Here is a 17,160-nt window from a genome sequence, read left to right on the forward strand (position 1 = left end):
AATGAGCTCACCTCTCAGCCAGCAGCCTTTACGGAGACTGAACCTTTACGGTCCAGCCAGCAAGGCGCTAACCTAAAACTTGGCAAAGCTTGATTCCGTTCCCTGCTCTTCGGCGAGGCATTTACTCTCCCTGGGCCACAATTCCCCATCGATAAAAGAAGAATACCAGCACCACCCTACCTTATAGAGGTGTTCTACGTCACAGATTGTTCAAGCACTCATACTATGGCAATGTGTGGCCACAGAAGTACAGTAGATTCAGCATTCCCCCAAAATGCAACCTCTATTTGTGTCTGACTGTGTCAGGCAGTTCCCAAAGGCTTTCAGTTTTCCTTGGCACTTTTATTTGTTGTTTGCTTATTTCTGCCCAGGGACACTTGAGTCAGATCTGGTTTCAGGTGCAGGGAAAGGGGTGTCAGCGTCTTCCCCAGGGACACGTGGCTCATGGGCAGTCTCTGACAACGCTCAAATAACTTTCCCGAAGTTGAATGTGTTGAGCCTCACCACAGTGGTTGTATTACAGGTGGGGAAACTGAGACACAGAGCAGGGGCGTGACTTGCACAAACTGAATCAGTGTCACAGAGCTAGGATGACCGTGCAGGAGACCACTGCCTGCAGTTCAACCCACTATGCCACACTGCCCCTCACTGGACTAGAACTGCCTCTCTATGGCCAGTGGAAGGAGGTGGAGCTAAGCTCATGTGGTTCAGTGAGCAAAACATAAGTCTTTTCCTTCCTCAGAACCAAAATCTCTGCTGATCCCAAGCCGGCGTCGCTGGTTGGATGGGTTCTAAGCTCCTGGAACTTGACGTTTTTGCCATCCTGACTCCCAGATAAGCTTCCTACATTCTGATCCGCAGCCAGGCCTAGCGGTGCTGAGATGGGCATAGCCCGTGCTGTTCCCTTTCCCCAGCAGGGTGGGAGCAGTCACAGACACATCCTAGGCTTGCCAGTTTTGGTTGGATGTATTCCTAGAGGTTTCCTGGAGGTTTCATCACATGACATAATCTTTAATTAAAGATTAATCTTTAATTCCTGGAGAGTCCAGTACAATCCTGGAAGGTTGGCAACCCTAACACATCCAGATGTTGGTCTTGTTTTGTATACGTCATGGTCTGCAGATCTCTGAGGATCCCCCCATCACTAGGTGGAGCTAGGATTGCCAGGTGTCAGGTTTGCAACCAGAATGTCCCAGTGAAAAGGGACCCTGGCAGCTCTGGTTGGCACCGCTGACCGGGCCATTAAAAGTCCGGTCGGCGGCGCAGTGGGGGTCTGGGGCTAAGGCAGGCTCCCTGCCCGCCCTAGCTTCGCACAGCTCCTGGAAGCAGTTGCCAGGTCCCTGCGGCCCTTAGGCGCTGGGGCGGCCAGGGACTGGGAGGCTCTGCATGCTGTCCCAGCCCCAGTACCAGCTCTGCAGCTCCCATTGGCTGGGAACTGTGACCAATGGGAGCTGTGGGGGGGGCGGGCAGTGCCTGCAGGTGTGAAGTCACCACGCACCGCACAGAGCCGCTTGGGAACCCTGCATCTAGAGGCAGCAGGGGTCTGGCAGCCACTTTCTTGGAGGCATGGTAAGTGCCGCCGGGACTCCTCACCCCATCCCCCTCGCCCAGCCTGGAGTCCCCTCCCTTGCCCCAAACCCCTCATCCCCAGTCCCACCCCCAGCTGGAACCCTCACCCCCCCACACACCCCATCCCCCTGGCCCAGCCTGGAGTCCCCTCTTGCACCCCAAACCCCTCATCCCAAGCCCCACCCCAGAGCCCATCCCCCAGCCAGAGCTCTCACCCCCTTGCACTCCAACCCCCTGCCCCAACCCGCAGCCCCCTGCTCACCTCAAACCCCTCATCCCCACCCCCACCCCAGAGCTTGCAATCTCAGCCCAGAGCCCTCATCCCCTCCCGCACCTCAACCCTCTGCCCCAGCCCAGTGAAAGTGAGTGAGGGTGGGGAAGAGTGAGCGATGGAAGCAGGGGGGATGGAGCGAGCAGGAGGCGGAGCCTTAGAGAAGGGGTGGGGCATGGGCGGGGCCTCAGAGAAGGAACGGGGCAGCGATGTTCGGTTTTGCATGATTGGAAAGTTGGCAACCCTAGATGGAGCCAGCCAGCAATGGAACAGAACCAGAGATACAAACACTCTCAGCCTAGTTGAATCAGGAGAGCCATTGGACGGGATCCTCTTCACCTTGCAGGGTGGGAATCAGACCAGGGCACATCTCCTGGCTCCGATTTGCCATCATGCTTCAGGGTTGTAGACACTGAGGCTGGGCCCAACCTGATGCCCAGGGTGCCAACTGCCCTGTTTTATAGCTGTTCGGCTCCAAACACTGTGGCTGCCTTTCCCCAGCCCAGCCGCTGCTGAGTCCGGATCCAGCTGTGTACTCTGCCACCCAGACCCGTGGCCAGACAAAGCCTGGGGCTGTTACGGCTCTTTGCTGAGTGCAGCCCCAGACTCCGTTGGCAGGGGCGGCTGCCAAGTGGCAAAGTGAAAGCCAGCCCTACCCCCTCCCCTGGTCTCCCCGGGCTGACAGCTGGAGAATGTCAGTCAGCAAGTACTCTCCCAGGCAGGATGATAAACTCCCGCTCCTAATTGGAACCATGCGCCCGGAGCAGTGCGGTGGGGTGGGGGGGCAGAGCGTGGCTGGTCACTCTGCAGGGGCGAGGGCCAGCTTCCAGAATACAGAGCTTACGGGGGCTCCCACCATCCCTGGATCTCACTGTGCTGGGGGTTAGCCGTATCCTATGGGCAAAAGCAGCCCATCACCTACCTCCGCACGAGGGATGGGCTGGGGGGCAGGGGGCAGAAACAGCAGCAAACCCCCTAGGGTTGGCATAGCCCATCTGCACAGACTCCATGCTGAGGCGGGTGGCTTGGAGTTGATGGCGGACAAACAAACCGGCCAGTTCTGCAGGGACCAGTTATTAGTCTTTCTTTAACCATCAACTCCTGCGTTGCGGGAGACAAATGTTAGCTACTAACGAGTAGCTGGTGACCTAGATATTGGAGATGGAAGAATGGATAGAGAAGCCTGTGCTTGCAAAGATGGGCATGTTTCCAGGCTTTTCCTTCCACCTTAGAGCATGAAAACAGGGGGTCATAATAACCAGAGATGGCCTCAAGCTGCCAAATCTCCATCGGGCTCCAAATACTTCTAAGTTTTGGGTATGTGTGTGTGTGTGTGGGGGGGGGGGGTTGCATCGATTTTAATTATAACAGAGCTCCTTTTTTACAAACCCGTTGGGGCTTGAGGAATTCACAACATCGGCAGCTCATAAAGCTGAACATCTCAGATCACAGTGGGCCGAGTGCATACACTGCACACCGCATCGCTCTCTTCTTAGCCCTCAACCCACTGCCAAGCCATTTCAATGCACCGACGGCATCGCAATGCGAAGGGACGTCAGCTTGTCCTGCATCGACGTCACTTTTGTTGTGTGGTTTTTTCTTTTCCGTCTGGAAACATGACTTGTCAAACTGGTCATTCGTAGGACGGGTGCTCCTAAAATTAAAGTTTTACTGTCACAGATTTTGAGACCAGAAGTCACCATTTGATCATCTAATCTGACCGTCTGTATTGCACAGGCCAGAGAGGTTCACCCAGGTACCCTACATTGAGACTAAAAACTAAAGCTTCTTTCAGAAAGACATTCAGATCTGAAGACTCCAAAAGATGGAGAACCCCCCACTTCCCTTAGTAGTTTGTTCCCAGGGGTGGCGGGGATCGTAGGCTGGGGCAGCTAAGCCTCTCCAAACAGCCAGGCATGGCCTCGCCCACACTCTGCCTCGAGGCCCTGCTTCTGTGTCCCACTCTTCCCCTGGGACCCTGCCCACGCTGCTCCTCTTCCCGCCCTTATTCATTCTCTCCCACAAAGTCAGTGGGGACTGGGGCTGGGGCTAGGGCCAGTGGATTGGCAGCCTGGGGCTTGGGCTGGCCAGAGCAGCTGGGGCGGGCCCGCTGGGCAGGCAGGGGCAGCTGGCAGGCCGGGACTTGGGGCGGCTGGGACGGGGGTCCTCCATCAACCATGGGGAGCTCAGGGCTCCAGTGGGGGAAGGGGCAGGGTAGGGGTGTGGCCTCAGTCAGAAGGGGCGGGGGCTAGCCTCCCCGAACGGGGGTTTCATGTGCCACCCATGTTTGTTCCAATGGTTAATCACCCGCACTGTTAAAAAACGGTGCCTTATTTCTGATTTGAATTCATCTGGCTTTACCATCCAGCCATTGGTTCTTGTTCTGCCTTCCTCCGTGAGAGTCAAGAGCCCTTTAATACCTGGTAATTTCTCCCCAAAGAAGGTCCTTATAGACTATAATCAAGTCACCCCTCAATCTTCTTTTTTAAAGCTAAGTAGGTTGATCAATTGAAATCACTCACTCTAAGGCATTTTCTCCAGCCTTTGCATCATTTTTCTGGCTCTTTTCTGCACCCTCTGCAACTTTCAACCCCCCTTTTCCAATGTGGATATCAGAACTGGAGGCAGTATTCCAGTATCAGTCTCCACAATGCCATGTGCAGAGGTAAAATCACCTCCCTGCTCTACTGCCCACTCCCCCGTGTATCCATCCAAGGATTGCATTAGCCCTTTGGGATTCAATATTCCACTGGAAGCTCACATTGAGTTGTTTGTCCACTCTGACCCGGACTCCCTCTCACAGTCACTGTGGTCCAGCATACAGTCCCCATGCTGGAGGGGTAGCCTGCATCCTTTATTTCTAGATGTATGACCTTGCATTTGGCTATATTAAAACACATTTTGTTTGCACGAGCTTAGGTTACCAAATGATCCAGATCGCTTTGTACGTCTGCCCTGTCCTCATCGTTAATTACCACTCCTCTGATCTTTGCGTCACCTGCAAATTTTGTCAGCAGTGACTTTCTATTTACTTCCAGGTCATTGATAAAAATGTTGAATAACATTGGGCCTAGCACCAATCTCTGTGGAACCCTACAAGAAACACCCCCATTCGATGATGCTTCCTCATTGGACAATTACTTTTTGACACCTGTCAGTTAGCCAGATGTTAAACTATTTAAACTTGTGCTTGCTGATGTTGTATAGTGCTCATTTTTTAATTAGAATGTTGTGTGGTACTAAGTGAAATACCTTATAAAAGTCTAGGTATATTACATCTGAACAAAAAGAACAGGAGGACTTGTGGCACCTTGGAGACTAACAAATTTATTAGAGCATAAGCTTTCGTGAGCTACAGCCCACTTCATTGGATACAGACTAACATGGCTGCTACTCTGAAACCTGTCAAAATACATCTGAACAGTTACCTTTATCAACAAAACTTCTCACCAGAAATAAGATCATGTTTGTTTGACAAGACCTATATTCTCTAAAGCCATTTTGACTGGCATTAATTGTATTGCCATCCTTTAATTTTTATTGATTGAATCCTGTATCAACTGTTCATTATTTTGTCTGGGATTGATGTCAGGCTAACTGGCCTATAATTACCTGAGTCATCCCACTTCTCCTTTTTGAATATTGGCACAACATTAGCACTCTTCTGGGCGTATGGAATTGCCCCAATATTCCAAGATTTATTTAAAATTAACAGAAATGAGTCAGAGATCGACTCCGCCCACTCTTATAGGACTCTTGGGTGCAAGTTAGCTGGGCCTGCTGATTTTTAAACATTCATCCATAGTAGATGCTGTTTAACATCCTCCTTAGTTACTAAAGGACTGGAAAGTACTTCATCCTAATATAAAAGGAATACACCATCCTGCTTCTTGCTAAATAGAGAATGGAAATATTTATTGAACACATCTGCCTCTTCTGTGTCAGTATTAACAATTTTACCATTCCCATCTAGTAATGGGGTTGTACCATTGCTAGAATTCCTTTTTTGCCTGATATGCTTTAAAAAAAACTTTCTTATTGTCCTTAGCCCTGCCTGCCATGGATATTTTCCTGTTGTCTTTAGCTTCCCTGATCAATTTTATACACTTTGTATCCTTTAATTTATATATTAATTACTATCTACTTCCCCTTTTTTCCATTTGTTATTATTTCTAATTGCTGTCTTCATTTCTCCTCTTAACCAAGTTTAGCTTTTACCCAAACTTATGGAATCATGGCTTTTTGGCCATCTAGTAAACTCTTCTTAAAGGACTCCTGGTTTTCATCTGTCTGAATTTTTCCTCCCAATCAATTTCACTGGTCCCATTGGCATTAGAGCCCAGGCCCTGCTTTAACTCAGTCTGGAACCTGCCCACTTTGCAGCATAAATGCAGGCAAAAATCACTGGAGTGCCGATAGTCCTCCATTGCCTTCCCACAATTCCCCCCAAAGGAGAGACAAGTTCTTCTGGGAAAGAATCTTTGAGCATCTGAGCACAAAGAATTGTGAGATATGCCCCCAAACACACACAGGCAAGCGCAGAAATAGTGAGGGCACAATAACATGGGTAAGATTTTGTAGCACGCATGCCCAGGTGAGGCTAACCTGGTGCCCAGACCCGGGTGCCAATCACCTGGGCTAACTGTGCCATGAAGACTGATCCGGAATGCGGTTGGGGCACTAACGGGGATGGAGAGCCACGGTGTGCAAGCACATTACAAGGGCCATTGTTCTCCCCAGGGCAGGTGGGGAGACGGGGAGACAGCAGTAAACGATGTCACGTCAGAGTCACTGGCAGCGCCCAGTGCCTTCGCCATGGTGCCAGCGGTTCGCAGGACTGGATCCAGTGCTATTCTAATCTTTATTCTATTTGTTTGCCAGGTACAAACGACGAGAGCTCTCAGACGCCATCCCCACCCAGTTCCCCAGGGATGCACAACGAGAGCTGCAGCATCGCGCCACTCACACCCTCCCAGTCTCCGGTAAGCCACAGAACCCGCCCCCGCCGGATCAACTGGGGTGCAGCTTCTTGAGAGTGACCATCGAATTGTTCTTTTCTCCACCCCTTCTCTGGCCCTGTTCTTCCACCATCCACAACCTTCTTGAATTGGTCCAGCTACCAAACTACTGGCTGTAGGGCATGGTCTGGTCAGCCCCACTGCACACTGTGGGCCAGTTCTCTGATGAAGTGGCCAGCCAAGAAGTAGCGTATGCGGGCCCAGTGTCAGAGGATGGGCGGGAGGTCATGGCAGCAGCCGTGACATATCCTGAGCTTGGCAAAGATCCTGGAGGTGTGGGGCAGGGAGAGGGGTGCACAGAAATGCCCTTTCAGTATCTCCCCATAGGTGCCTATCATCAAACATTGCCTGCTTTGACAGAGGAGATCAGACACCTGATACGAGGCTACCAATCCTCATCCTCAGGGCATAATGTGGCCATTAGCTGGCATCAGGAAGGAACTGTGCCTGCACGGGGCAGTCTGGCACAGTCGCCTGCATTGGGGGTCTGTCATACCTTCTCCTGAAGACCTGGCATTGGCTCTTGTTGGAGACAGAATACTGTACAAGATGGTCTGTCGGGGTGCACCAGTCAGGCAAATGCTAAATTGTTTATGAAGCTTCAATGGCAACATAAAGACATCAACAATATCTTCCGTTATTCAATGGGAGAAAGGCTCAGTTGCGGTAGGGTGTTCTGCAGGGGAGAGACGTCTTTATGTATCTGAGGTCACTGAAGATGAGTTTGACCAACAAAGTTCACATCTGGGTCCAAACTCTTCCAAAGTTTGGGAGGGTTCAGTTTTAGGGGGTTTGGTTTAGGCTCTCCTCTGATAATAAACATGACAGTCCCTCTAGTCAGCTCCAACTGGAGGTGCAGAGAATAGGGAGTGTAGAAGGTTCCTCTTTCTCCAGCCCTATCCACAATCCTCTATTTACCTTTCAAAGTTAGCATGTGGAACTCATTGCCACAAGATCCTAGTGAAACCCAGATCTTAGTTAATTTTTTTTTAAAGGAGAGGGAGATTGGACGTTTGTATGGCTAATGAGAACATCCAGAGTTACATTTGTGAGGAGTGACAACCCCAAGGGTTTTGACAGGATATAAACCCCATAGTTCAGGGCATAAACCAACCTGCAACTAGTCGGACTCAGTAGGAAAATTTCCCCATGAGCAGGTTACCCAGTAACTACGTACTGTGGGATTTCTTACACTTTCCTCTGAAGCAGCTGGTACTGGCCAGTGCTCACAAGGTCCGGGATTAGATGGACCCTGTGCTGATCCAGTCTGGCTGCTCCTAATGATCCTTGTGGTGTTTCAGAGGAACGAAGCCCGGGCGCAGCCACCCACTTCCTTCTCCGTGGTGGTGGCCATTGACTTTGGCACGACCTCCAGCGGCTATGCCTTCAGCTTCTCCAACGACCCCGAGGCCATTCACATGATGAGGTAACTTGTCCCTCTGCGGGAGGATGGCTTGGGGGCTACAGTGGGCGGACGTCCGGCCTTTCTCTGCGTCCACTGTCTTTTAACAGATTTCAGAGTAGCAGCCGTGTTAGTCTGTATTCGCAAAAAGAAAAGGAGTACTTGTGGCACCTTAGAGACTAACAAATTTATTTGAGCAGAAGCTTTCGTGAGCTACAGCTCACTTCATCGGATGCATTCAGTAGAAAATACAGTGGGGAGATTTATATACATACAGAACATGAAACAATGGGTGTTACCATACACGCTGTAACAAGAGAGTGATCACTTAAGGTGAGCTATTACCAGCAGGAGAGCGGAGGGGAAAAATAAGGTAATAGCTCATCTTAAGTGATCACTCTGGTTACAATGTGTATGGTAACACCCATTGTTTCATGTTCTCTATGTATATAAATCTCCCCACTGTATTTTCCACCGAATGCATCCGATGAAGTGAGCTGTAGCTCACAAAAGCTTATGCTCAAATACCTTTGTTAGTCTCTAAGGTGCCACTAGTACTCCTTTTCTTTTTGTCTTTTAACAGGGGTGCCCGGGGAACAGGATTGCTAAGAGGACATGCTCTTGGTCTGTCCACTCTGTTAACCCTGTCCTGTTGGATGGTTTCCCCTTCTCCCTATCACTGAATCATCCCTCCCTCAGACCCAGTGCTGAGCATCCTCCCCCAGCATCCCGAGGACCGGAGAGAATCTGCGACTAGGATGGGGATAACTGGGAATAATGGGACAATATTAAGCAAAGGAAAATGCCTGCTAGATGAGGTGTGTGTAAGGCTGGGATCAGTACCAGGGTGTGAGTCAGCACCCTGCAGAATAAGCTTTGGGGATCAATCCTGCACTAGCCACAGAGGATGGTCCCTCATGTGCCTTTTTCGTCTCGATGGGTGGAATCGTCTCTTGCTTTCTGCATATTTTATTGAGGAGCCAAGCACCATGGTTAGCTTGTCCTGGGCTGCAAGCATCCTGCCAGGACAGATTTACAATCAGGGCTCTAGCGTGGTGGTGCTTTCAGTCCCATCTTCATTCTATGTTAGCCCTTATCTGGCCCTCACCCCAGTATCTGGGCACCTCCAACCCCACTGTGAGGCAGGGCAGTGCTGTCATCCCTGGCATACGGATGGAGTCTCAGAGATTTGTCCCAGGTCTCATATGAAACCCATCGCAAAGCAGAGAGTTCTCCTGATCCCAGGTTAGGGCCCCAACCACCGGGCAAACCTTCCTTTGTCTGCTTCCTACCCCCTGCCAATATTAGAGACCGAAAGCCACTAGCTCTGAACTTCCCTGGAGTCCCTAATTTAATAATGAGCCCTAATGGGCTAAACCCAACAACCCCTGACTCTGGGGTGTCCAACACCCAGATCCAAGGCCCCACATTATGGCTTGGGCCTGTCTCTAGCCGATACAGCATTTCTTCCTCTCTCTGCTGGGTTTTGCCATCTTCTGAGCTCCAGGAGGGTGGAGGCTGAGGTCAGGAGGGGCACATTGGGCCTGAGGAGTTGGGGACGCTGTGAAATGAGAGTTTGAGGCTGCAGTATCGAGGGTGGGGGGGATGCAGTCACTGCACGAGAACTCAGTACTTCTGTTTGTGAACTGAACCAGAGCAAGTTAGCCCCAGTGTGGCTAGTCACTAGGCCCTGCTATGACGGGCTCCCCCCCACAGAGAAATTTATTTACTCAGGACAACTTAATTAAGACCCAGTGTCTGGTTCACAATCAGGCTTCTTGTACTCCCCTACCCGGCCATCCCTGGATGTCCTCTGCCCATGTATTTATCAATACCTCCTTCAGCTAGTTGCCAAAAGCAATCAACAGGCCTTTGGCCAAGACAATGCTGCTACACAGAGACACCACCTTATCTATCCACTTGCATGGTCCTCACCGCCGTAGGGTTGACTAGATGGGGAAACCGAGGCACAGAGACATTAAGTGACTTGTCCAAGTTCACACAGAGGGTCTGTGACAGGACTGGGACCCAGATCTCTCAAGTCACCGTACAATGCTTCAACCACAAGGCCATCCTTCCTTTGGGAGCTAGATCCTAGCTCAGGTTTCTAAGCAATTAGGGCCTCTTGCTTTGAACGATCCAAGAAGTCCTGACAGGAGCAGCAGAAGCCCTTGACCCCCAGAGAGGCAGATGGTGTGTGAGGTCCCTTCAGTTGTGGAGTAGCGACTGGGGTGGACAAATAGGGGACTTTTCCGCATCTCACCAGAGGTGCCTATCCCCAAACAGTGACTGCTTTGACAGAGCCGGTCAGGCCCCTGGTCTGAGGGCAGCCAACCCGCCGATATGCACCAAGGTAATTCTTTGACAATGGGCCAGGCTTGGAGGTTGGTCAGATAGATTCACCTGGGACCATGGGGCCACCCGTGGCAGAGGACAGGACCACTGGGAGCCAGAAGCGTCGGCTCCTTGTTTAGGAGGAGTTTTACAAGGCCTATTAATTGAAGCCAGAGAGCAGATGAACTTGGCTGGGGAGGGTGGCCCTGAGGGACACCCCTGGAGAGCAGGAGTTGCTGAGGGAGCTGTCTTGGAGGCAGGACGGGAGCCGCTCCACCACAAAACCCTGAGGGGAGGGAGTCCCGGAGATCGGCGTGGTAGAGGAAACTGAAGGCAATGGCCAGACAGAGACGAGGCCCTTGGGCTGGGCCATTAGTGAGGACAAGCAGGGTGGCGTGAGTGGAAGCCAGAGGATTTGGAGGCAAGGAAGCAGAGGGAGCAGGCTCTGGGGGCACGGAGGAGGGGAAGCGGGGTACGGTGGATGCAGACCCAGGGCAGGGAGAGAGTTGGGTGCTGGAAGGCTGAGGGAAAGGAGCTGGAGGGGACATCTACATTGCGACCCAGGCTCCAAGACTCAATGCTGCGGGTTTTTTATTGTGGCGTAGACGTCCCCAGAGAGGTCGTAAGGGGAGCGGCAGGAGATGGCGCGCGGACACGTGGGCAGGGCGGAAGAGGCTAAAGGAGGGGCCGTCAGCCTGGCAGAGGCTGGAGGAGGGGGCTGGGGCGGGAAAAGGCTCCCTCCAGCACTCTGCGCGGGAGACAAAGGAGGGGCCGGAGCACCGGGCTGGTGCCCCAGGGACTAGCAAGTAATAAATAAACTGACTGGTGTGTTTTAAGACTCGTATCCCTGCCCCTAACCCTTCCTGTCCACGGCTCGCGGCCCCGTTAGCTCCAGACAGGGAGGGGGCCGGGCTGCTATGGCTGCAGAGATTCCGTTCATTGCGGGCTGACCTCACAGCGTGGGGTTACTGCTCATTCCCTCCCTCCAGCCGGCTGGTAATTCACCCAGCAGCTCCCCTCGGCAGGGACCATGAGCAACCCAGCCATCTCCCACCCTGCCACCTTCTTCCCTCTGGCCACCAGCTGGACCCCGCTGGCTCTCTCGCTGGGTAATTACTAAGGAGCTTTTTCAAATCAGTAGGGTTCTGGCTGGGCTCGGTGGCATCCCAAATATGACAGAGAACTTTGCTCACAATTATTGAGCTGAGCAGTCGAAAAGAGCTAACGGGGGTCATTTAAGTAGGGTCTAGTAATTTGAGCAAAGGTGCCTGGGTTCTAATCCTGGTCCTGGCTGGATGAAGACTCCGTCTTGGCCAGACGGCGGCTTTTGTGTATCCATAGATAAGACAAAATACTGTAGGTGAAGGAGGCCAGGTTGATAGTCTCAATGTCCTCTTTTGATCCCCAGGACAGGCAGTGATAAGGCAAGATTATCCCATGCTGCCCTGTCCTAACACTTCCAGCTCATTCCATCTTTAGCCTGTTCTGCTGAGACTTCCAGCCAGGTGCCCAATTAGTGCCTGATTTGTGATGGGGGCACCTGTCCTGACAAAAACCCAAGGAGGAGTCTCTGACTGATTTGAGACACAGGCCGCTGAACAGCTATCAGGCAGCCCTGGTTTTTGGCCCTCTTCCAACCTGGGCCACAATTGAATCATTCCCTGTTCCCAGTTATAACAAACATATGCTCCTTGTCATCACTGTCGGGGCCCTTTATGACCTATCCCCACCCACCTGTCATCTTTCCTTCCCTCTCGAGCTGTTGAGGCTTGCCTCCAACTGGCCCATGGTGCCAGCCTTCATCACCTACTTGTTAAATTCTTAAACACGCCCCTTTCTGTGTTCTCCCTGGCTGCCCCCATGCTTGGGAGGAGCTCCCCATAAATTTCCACAAAGCTACCGCAAATCCCCCCTCCAAACTCTCCTTTGCCGTGAGGCCTACAAAACAGTTAAGGTGACCAATATTGTCCCATAGTTTCCTCATACTCCCCTGTTGTCTCTTGTCATATATATAGATTGTAAGCTCTTTGGGGCAGGGACTAGAGGCCACGTGTGGAGGTGGCATGCAGGGTCATGTGCCCCCCCCCGCCATTTCTGCCAGGGTTTGCCAGCTGGGCTGTGCAGCAGCTCCTGGAGCTGGCGAGGTGCAAGCCACAGCCACGGGATGAGGCAGCAGCAAACAGCTGGGAGCTGCAGGAAAGGGCCACTGAGGGCAGGGGGGGGGCTTGCTGGGGGGGCATGACTCAAGCTGTTCAGGGGAATCTTTAAATTGTGCTTCCCCTGTCCCCCCCGCCCCCCCCACTATCAGCAGGTAGCAGTTGTCTTTGGCAGGGATTGTCTTTTGTTCTGTATTTGTACAGTGCCTAGCGCAGTGGGATCCTGGTCCAAGCCTAGTAATGCAGTGGTAATATGAATAACTAATCGTAATAGAGAAGCTCTGTACCCTGTTACCAACCAATCCCACCTTTTCTAGCCACTCCCACCAGGCGTTCAGAGGAAGTCTTAGCTATTATAAATGGTGCCTGTCACCTTTAAGAGGCGGGACATTAAATCTGATCTGGTTCCTCATTGCAGGAAATGGGAGGGAGGTGATCCTGGAGTGGCCAATCAGAAAACCCCCACCAGCCTCTTGCTGACCCCAGAGGGCGCCTTTCACAGTTTCGGATACACAGCCAGGGATTATTACCATGATCTCGATCCAGAGGAAGCCCGGGATTGGCTCTACTTTGAGAAGTTTAAGATGAAGATTCACAGCACTAGTGTAAGTTAACCCTTTCTGTCCCAGTCACCCTGAACACAGGGGAGGGGCTGGGGGCCGATGAGATGGGATGGGGAGGGCTAACTCACTTTCACTTTAAAAAATATTCCCGTATTAAAGTAAAAATATATGTATTGAAGTAATATTGTCAATATTTTTACTTTTTTCCCAGTGTGAAATTTCACTGATTTGTTTAAAATTAAATTTCACAAATTTGCTGTCATTCTGGGGGGCTGTGAATTTGCAGAGTTGTTTAGCAAATTCTGTAACCAATTTATTATGCGAAGGGAAGGGTGATTTAAATAACCCCCTAGGGCTAAGGTTGGTTGAAAAACAAGGGGGCGGGGAGAGGGAGTGTTTTCAAACTTCTCTTTTGGCTGTATTTTTTTTTCATTAAAATTCAAAATGTCAAAATTCAGTAACAAATTCACCCAGCTCTCTAATTTGTATATAATAATAATTAATTATGGGGAAGTGGAGAATTCAACAAAATGTCATGATTTTTTGGTCCAACTTTTATAATTGAACAAATGTTGACTGATTCCAGTGGGGGCTATTGACAGGAGTATGTGCCCCACTTCCCTCTACTGGGTGGGAGCAGAACTGATCAAGTCTATGTCATAGACCCTCTGTAGCTCTTGGATCCCCCTTTAGCTAAAGTACTAGGGACCTGTTGGATTTGGAGCAGGAGGAGCTAGTTCTAGCCCCCACAGATTTATCACTGTGCAGGGGACAGCAGATCTCAACCTGCTATTTCCCATGATGCCGAATTCGAACACTCCTGAGTGCAGTGATGTGGCATCATGGAATTCTTTTGCACCAACTCCTGTAACACCTCCTATGGGTGGAGCTCCATCCCTCCTCATTCCTGCCTGCACTCCCCAGCCTTTTCCCCCCACCTCACCTCCACATAGGGAGGTAATTCCATGTAGCTCTTCCCCCGCATCCTTGCAGGGGAAGCACCAGTGGGTTGGGCACCTCGGCACCTTCCAGGTAATGGGTGTTTGGTTTCCTCTCTGCTGATTGGGTGGGCTCACCGTTCCACTTGCTCCAGCTTCGAGCGGACGGAGAAGTTAGCCGCGTGGCCAAACACTGGGCTCGATCCTGCTCTTGCTGAGGTCAATTGGGAGGCCTAAGTGACTGCCCCCCAGAGGACGAGAACGCCTAGCAACAGCTCATGGGCTCACAGCACCCAGCTCCTTGTCAGCGCGCCAGGTGCTGGACTTGGCACAGTCCCTCTGTCACCGTTCAGGGCAACTGCACCTGCACTTACCCTCCGTTGCCTCGATAAGGCATCGGGGCCCCCCCCCAGCCATCACCTCTCTTGGGCGGAGACCCGCATCTCTCTCCCTCCTGCCTGGAGTATTTCCAGGCTGCACAGTTCTCTGCCTCCACTGTGCTGTTCTCACAAGCCTAACCAGGCCAGTGTCTGTGCTTCGCTATCTCTCCACAGGCTACAGACAGTGTCATTGCCCACAGCTAGACATTACCACCCAGCTCTTTCTGAGCAAGCGCATTGATTCTGACGGCAAAAGTATCACAGAGAAACCATACGAAACACAATAAAAGCCCTGATGCATATGCGAATAAGCTTCTTAGTGATCACCCCACCTCCAGCATGCACTGCCGCAGGAGTCAGCCCTTCAGGTCCCACCAAGGGGTTTTTCTTTGGGTACAAGTTCATAATAGCCTCCACCCACAACAAGCAACCCCATGCATAGGTTAGTCTTTCCTTTATCCAGCCTGATCCTCTGATCTTCAGAGTCGGGGAACAGGTAACCCATAAACATTAGTCCCTTCCTCAGCTTCAAAAGGCTGGGGTTTGCATAACAGGGGCAGGAAGGAATTTGCATTCACACCCTGCCCCCCAATGTTTTCCAGGAAATGTGCTTCACATACATTGTCCCAGAAGACCATTCATGTCTGCCACATGGTTCAGTACAGTCCTTTGATCACCCAGACCCACAGTAACACAGATCCTTTGCATTTAATGCAATGGCCTCCAAGGATACTTCACTTCATTCAATAATGTTTTTCAAGGACATTGCTGGAAATTTCCACATCTGTCACACCCTCCACCAGAGAAACCAGCACACTCCTAACTGCTCTGTGCCAGGCATGCTCCGAGGGGCAGGCCAGGGCTCAGGCCGTGACCATCTCAGGCGGTTTGTCTTGCTTTGCTAGGACCTCACCATGAAAACTGAATTAGAAGCCGTGAACGGGAAGAAGGTCCAGGCGCTGGAGGTGTTTGCACATGCCCTTCGCTTCTTCAAGCAGCACGCCGTGCAGGTAGTCCAGCTCCCCGGAGCCGGGGGGTGGGGGAAGGTCTGGGAGTCAGCTGCAAATACTGGGGAATTTCCCAGTGGAATCCCTGCTGGTTGGGGATAAACCCCAGCAGAGCTGGCATGGGCCAGGGAAACCACCCTCCTGTGGATTTGGCTGCAAGCACCCACGGGTCCCAAGAGACGTGCCAGACAGATCTAATCAAGAGATGAGAAGTAGCTGTCCCAGACTAGGATGCTAACTCTGATGTCAGGGTGGCAGGACTTTGTCCTGGGACTAGCTAGCTCAAAAGGGGGTCTGCTTTTCCCTCTTTTGTGTGAACTTAGTGTGGGTGAAAGGCGCCAGCCCACAGAGGAGATGCAACAGAGGCTATGTCAGGGCAAGCATCCGCCACCCAACACAGCCTTCACACTGAGCTCGAGAACTCAGCAGGGAGTTCTTTCCATGACCCATTCATTCCATTAGCCTCCCTGTCTGACTAGGAATGCTGCTGTCCTGGGCCAATAACTCAACTGTCTCCCAATAATGCATCCATCCAGTGGCACAATGGCATCCGGGGGGAATTCCTTCCTGACCCACCCATAGGCGATCATTGTATGCCCTGAAGCATGGGGTTTGGCTATCAGTTTCTGCTTCTTTTACAACAGGAGCTCAAGGACCAGTGTCCATCTTTGCAAGAGAAAGAGGCCATCCGCTGGGTGATTACGGTGCCTGCCATCTGGAAACAGCCAGCCAAGCAGTTCATGAGGGAAGCTGCATACAAGGTGAGGTATCTCATGTTGGTTCCCTTCTTGGCCTTGTAGGGTTTTCCAAGGATTTATAGGATCATTGTAGCCAAAGGTTTATTAGGTCCCATCTTTCCCGTCCCCCACTCCTGGGCCAGGGCAGGTGTTTCTTTGCAATGTCCAATCTCCTCTAACCTGTCTGGGTATTTTTAAAGTTTATATTCTCCAGAGTGCTGTTCACGTTGGTTTTAAATGACCCAAGTGGCAGGGGACTAAAGCCATAAGTAATGTACAGTCCATTCTCCAAGCCTTTGTCCAACCTAGCTCAAATTAATGGAGTTACTCCTTTACTTGAAGAAGGAGCGGCTGGCACTTGTAGTGCTGAAGATTCCAGGGTCAAACCCTCCTGATGGCCCACGTTGGGGCAGGTTGCAAAAGTAGCACCTGGAGTGGAACTTGAATATCTGCTCTCAGATGCTTGGGACGAGCTGCATCTCATGCTAGCAGGGTGGAGTCTTTGATGCCTCTAGCATCTAGGGGATAACAGTCTACTACAGCTGCCAGCTAGGGGAGTTACTCCTTTACCTCAAGCAGTGGTGTTCATGCTTTTAGTGGTGTAGCCCCCGAGTTCAACAGTCTCTGTTGAGCCAGGCAGGATTGTTACCCTTGCCCTGTCCACATGCTTGTAGGCTATTATCATATTCCTCCCCATTAGTCATCACTCAGCTCAAGGAGACCGTTACAATCTGTCCTTCTCCGCCAATCCTTGATGGCGTTTGTCACTTCTTTCTGAACTCCCA

At 51.4% G+C, this 17,160-nt stretch overlaps 1 protein-coding gene across 5 annotated transcripts in view; it reads left to right on the forward strand.

Annotated features, from left to right (window-relative positions):
- The window catches only part of HSPA12B (heat shock protein family A (Hsp70) member 12B), a 77,424-nt gene that overhangs the window by 22,214 nt on the left and 38,050 nt on the right, over positions 1 to 17,160 (forward strand). For all 5 annotated transcript variants that reach the window (XM_043512866.1, XM_043512867.1, XM_038400816.2 and 2 more), the window contains 5 exons: positions 6,722 to 6,822; positions 8,160 to 8,284; positions 13,169 to 13,355; positions 15,537 to 15,641; positions 16,283 to 16,399. In XM_043512866.1, coding sequence (XP_043368801.1) covers positions 6,722 to 6,822; positions 8,160 to 8,284; positions 13,169 to 13,355; positions 15,537 to 15,641; positions 16,283 to 16,399 — 635 coding nt within the window. The remainder of the gene's footprint in view (positions 1 to 6,721; positions 6,823 to 8,159; positions 8,285 to 13,168; positions 13,356 to 15,536; positions 15,642 to 16,282; positions 16,400 to 17,160) is intronic.

Source organism: Dermochelys coriacea, chromosome 4 (assembly GCF_009764565.3).
Source record: "Dermochelys coriacea isolate rDerCor1 chromosome 4, rDerCor1.pri.v4, whole genome shotgun sequence".
NCBI lineage: Eukaryota > Metazoa > Chordata > Testudines > Dermochelyidae > Dermochelys > Dermochelys coriacea.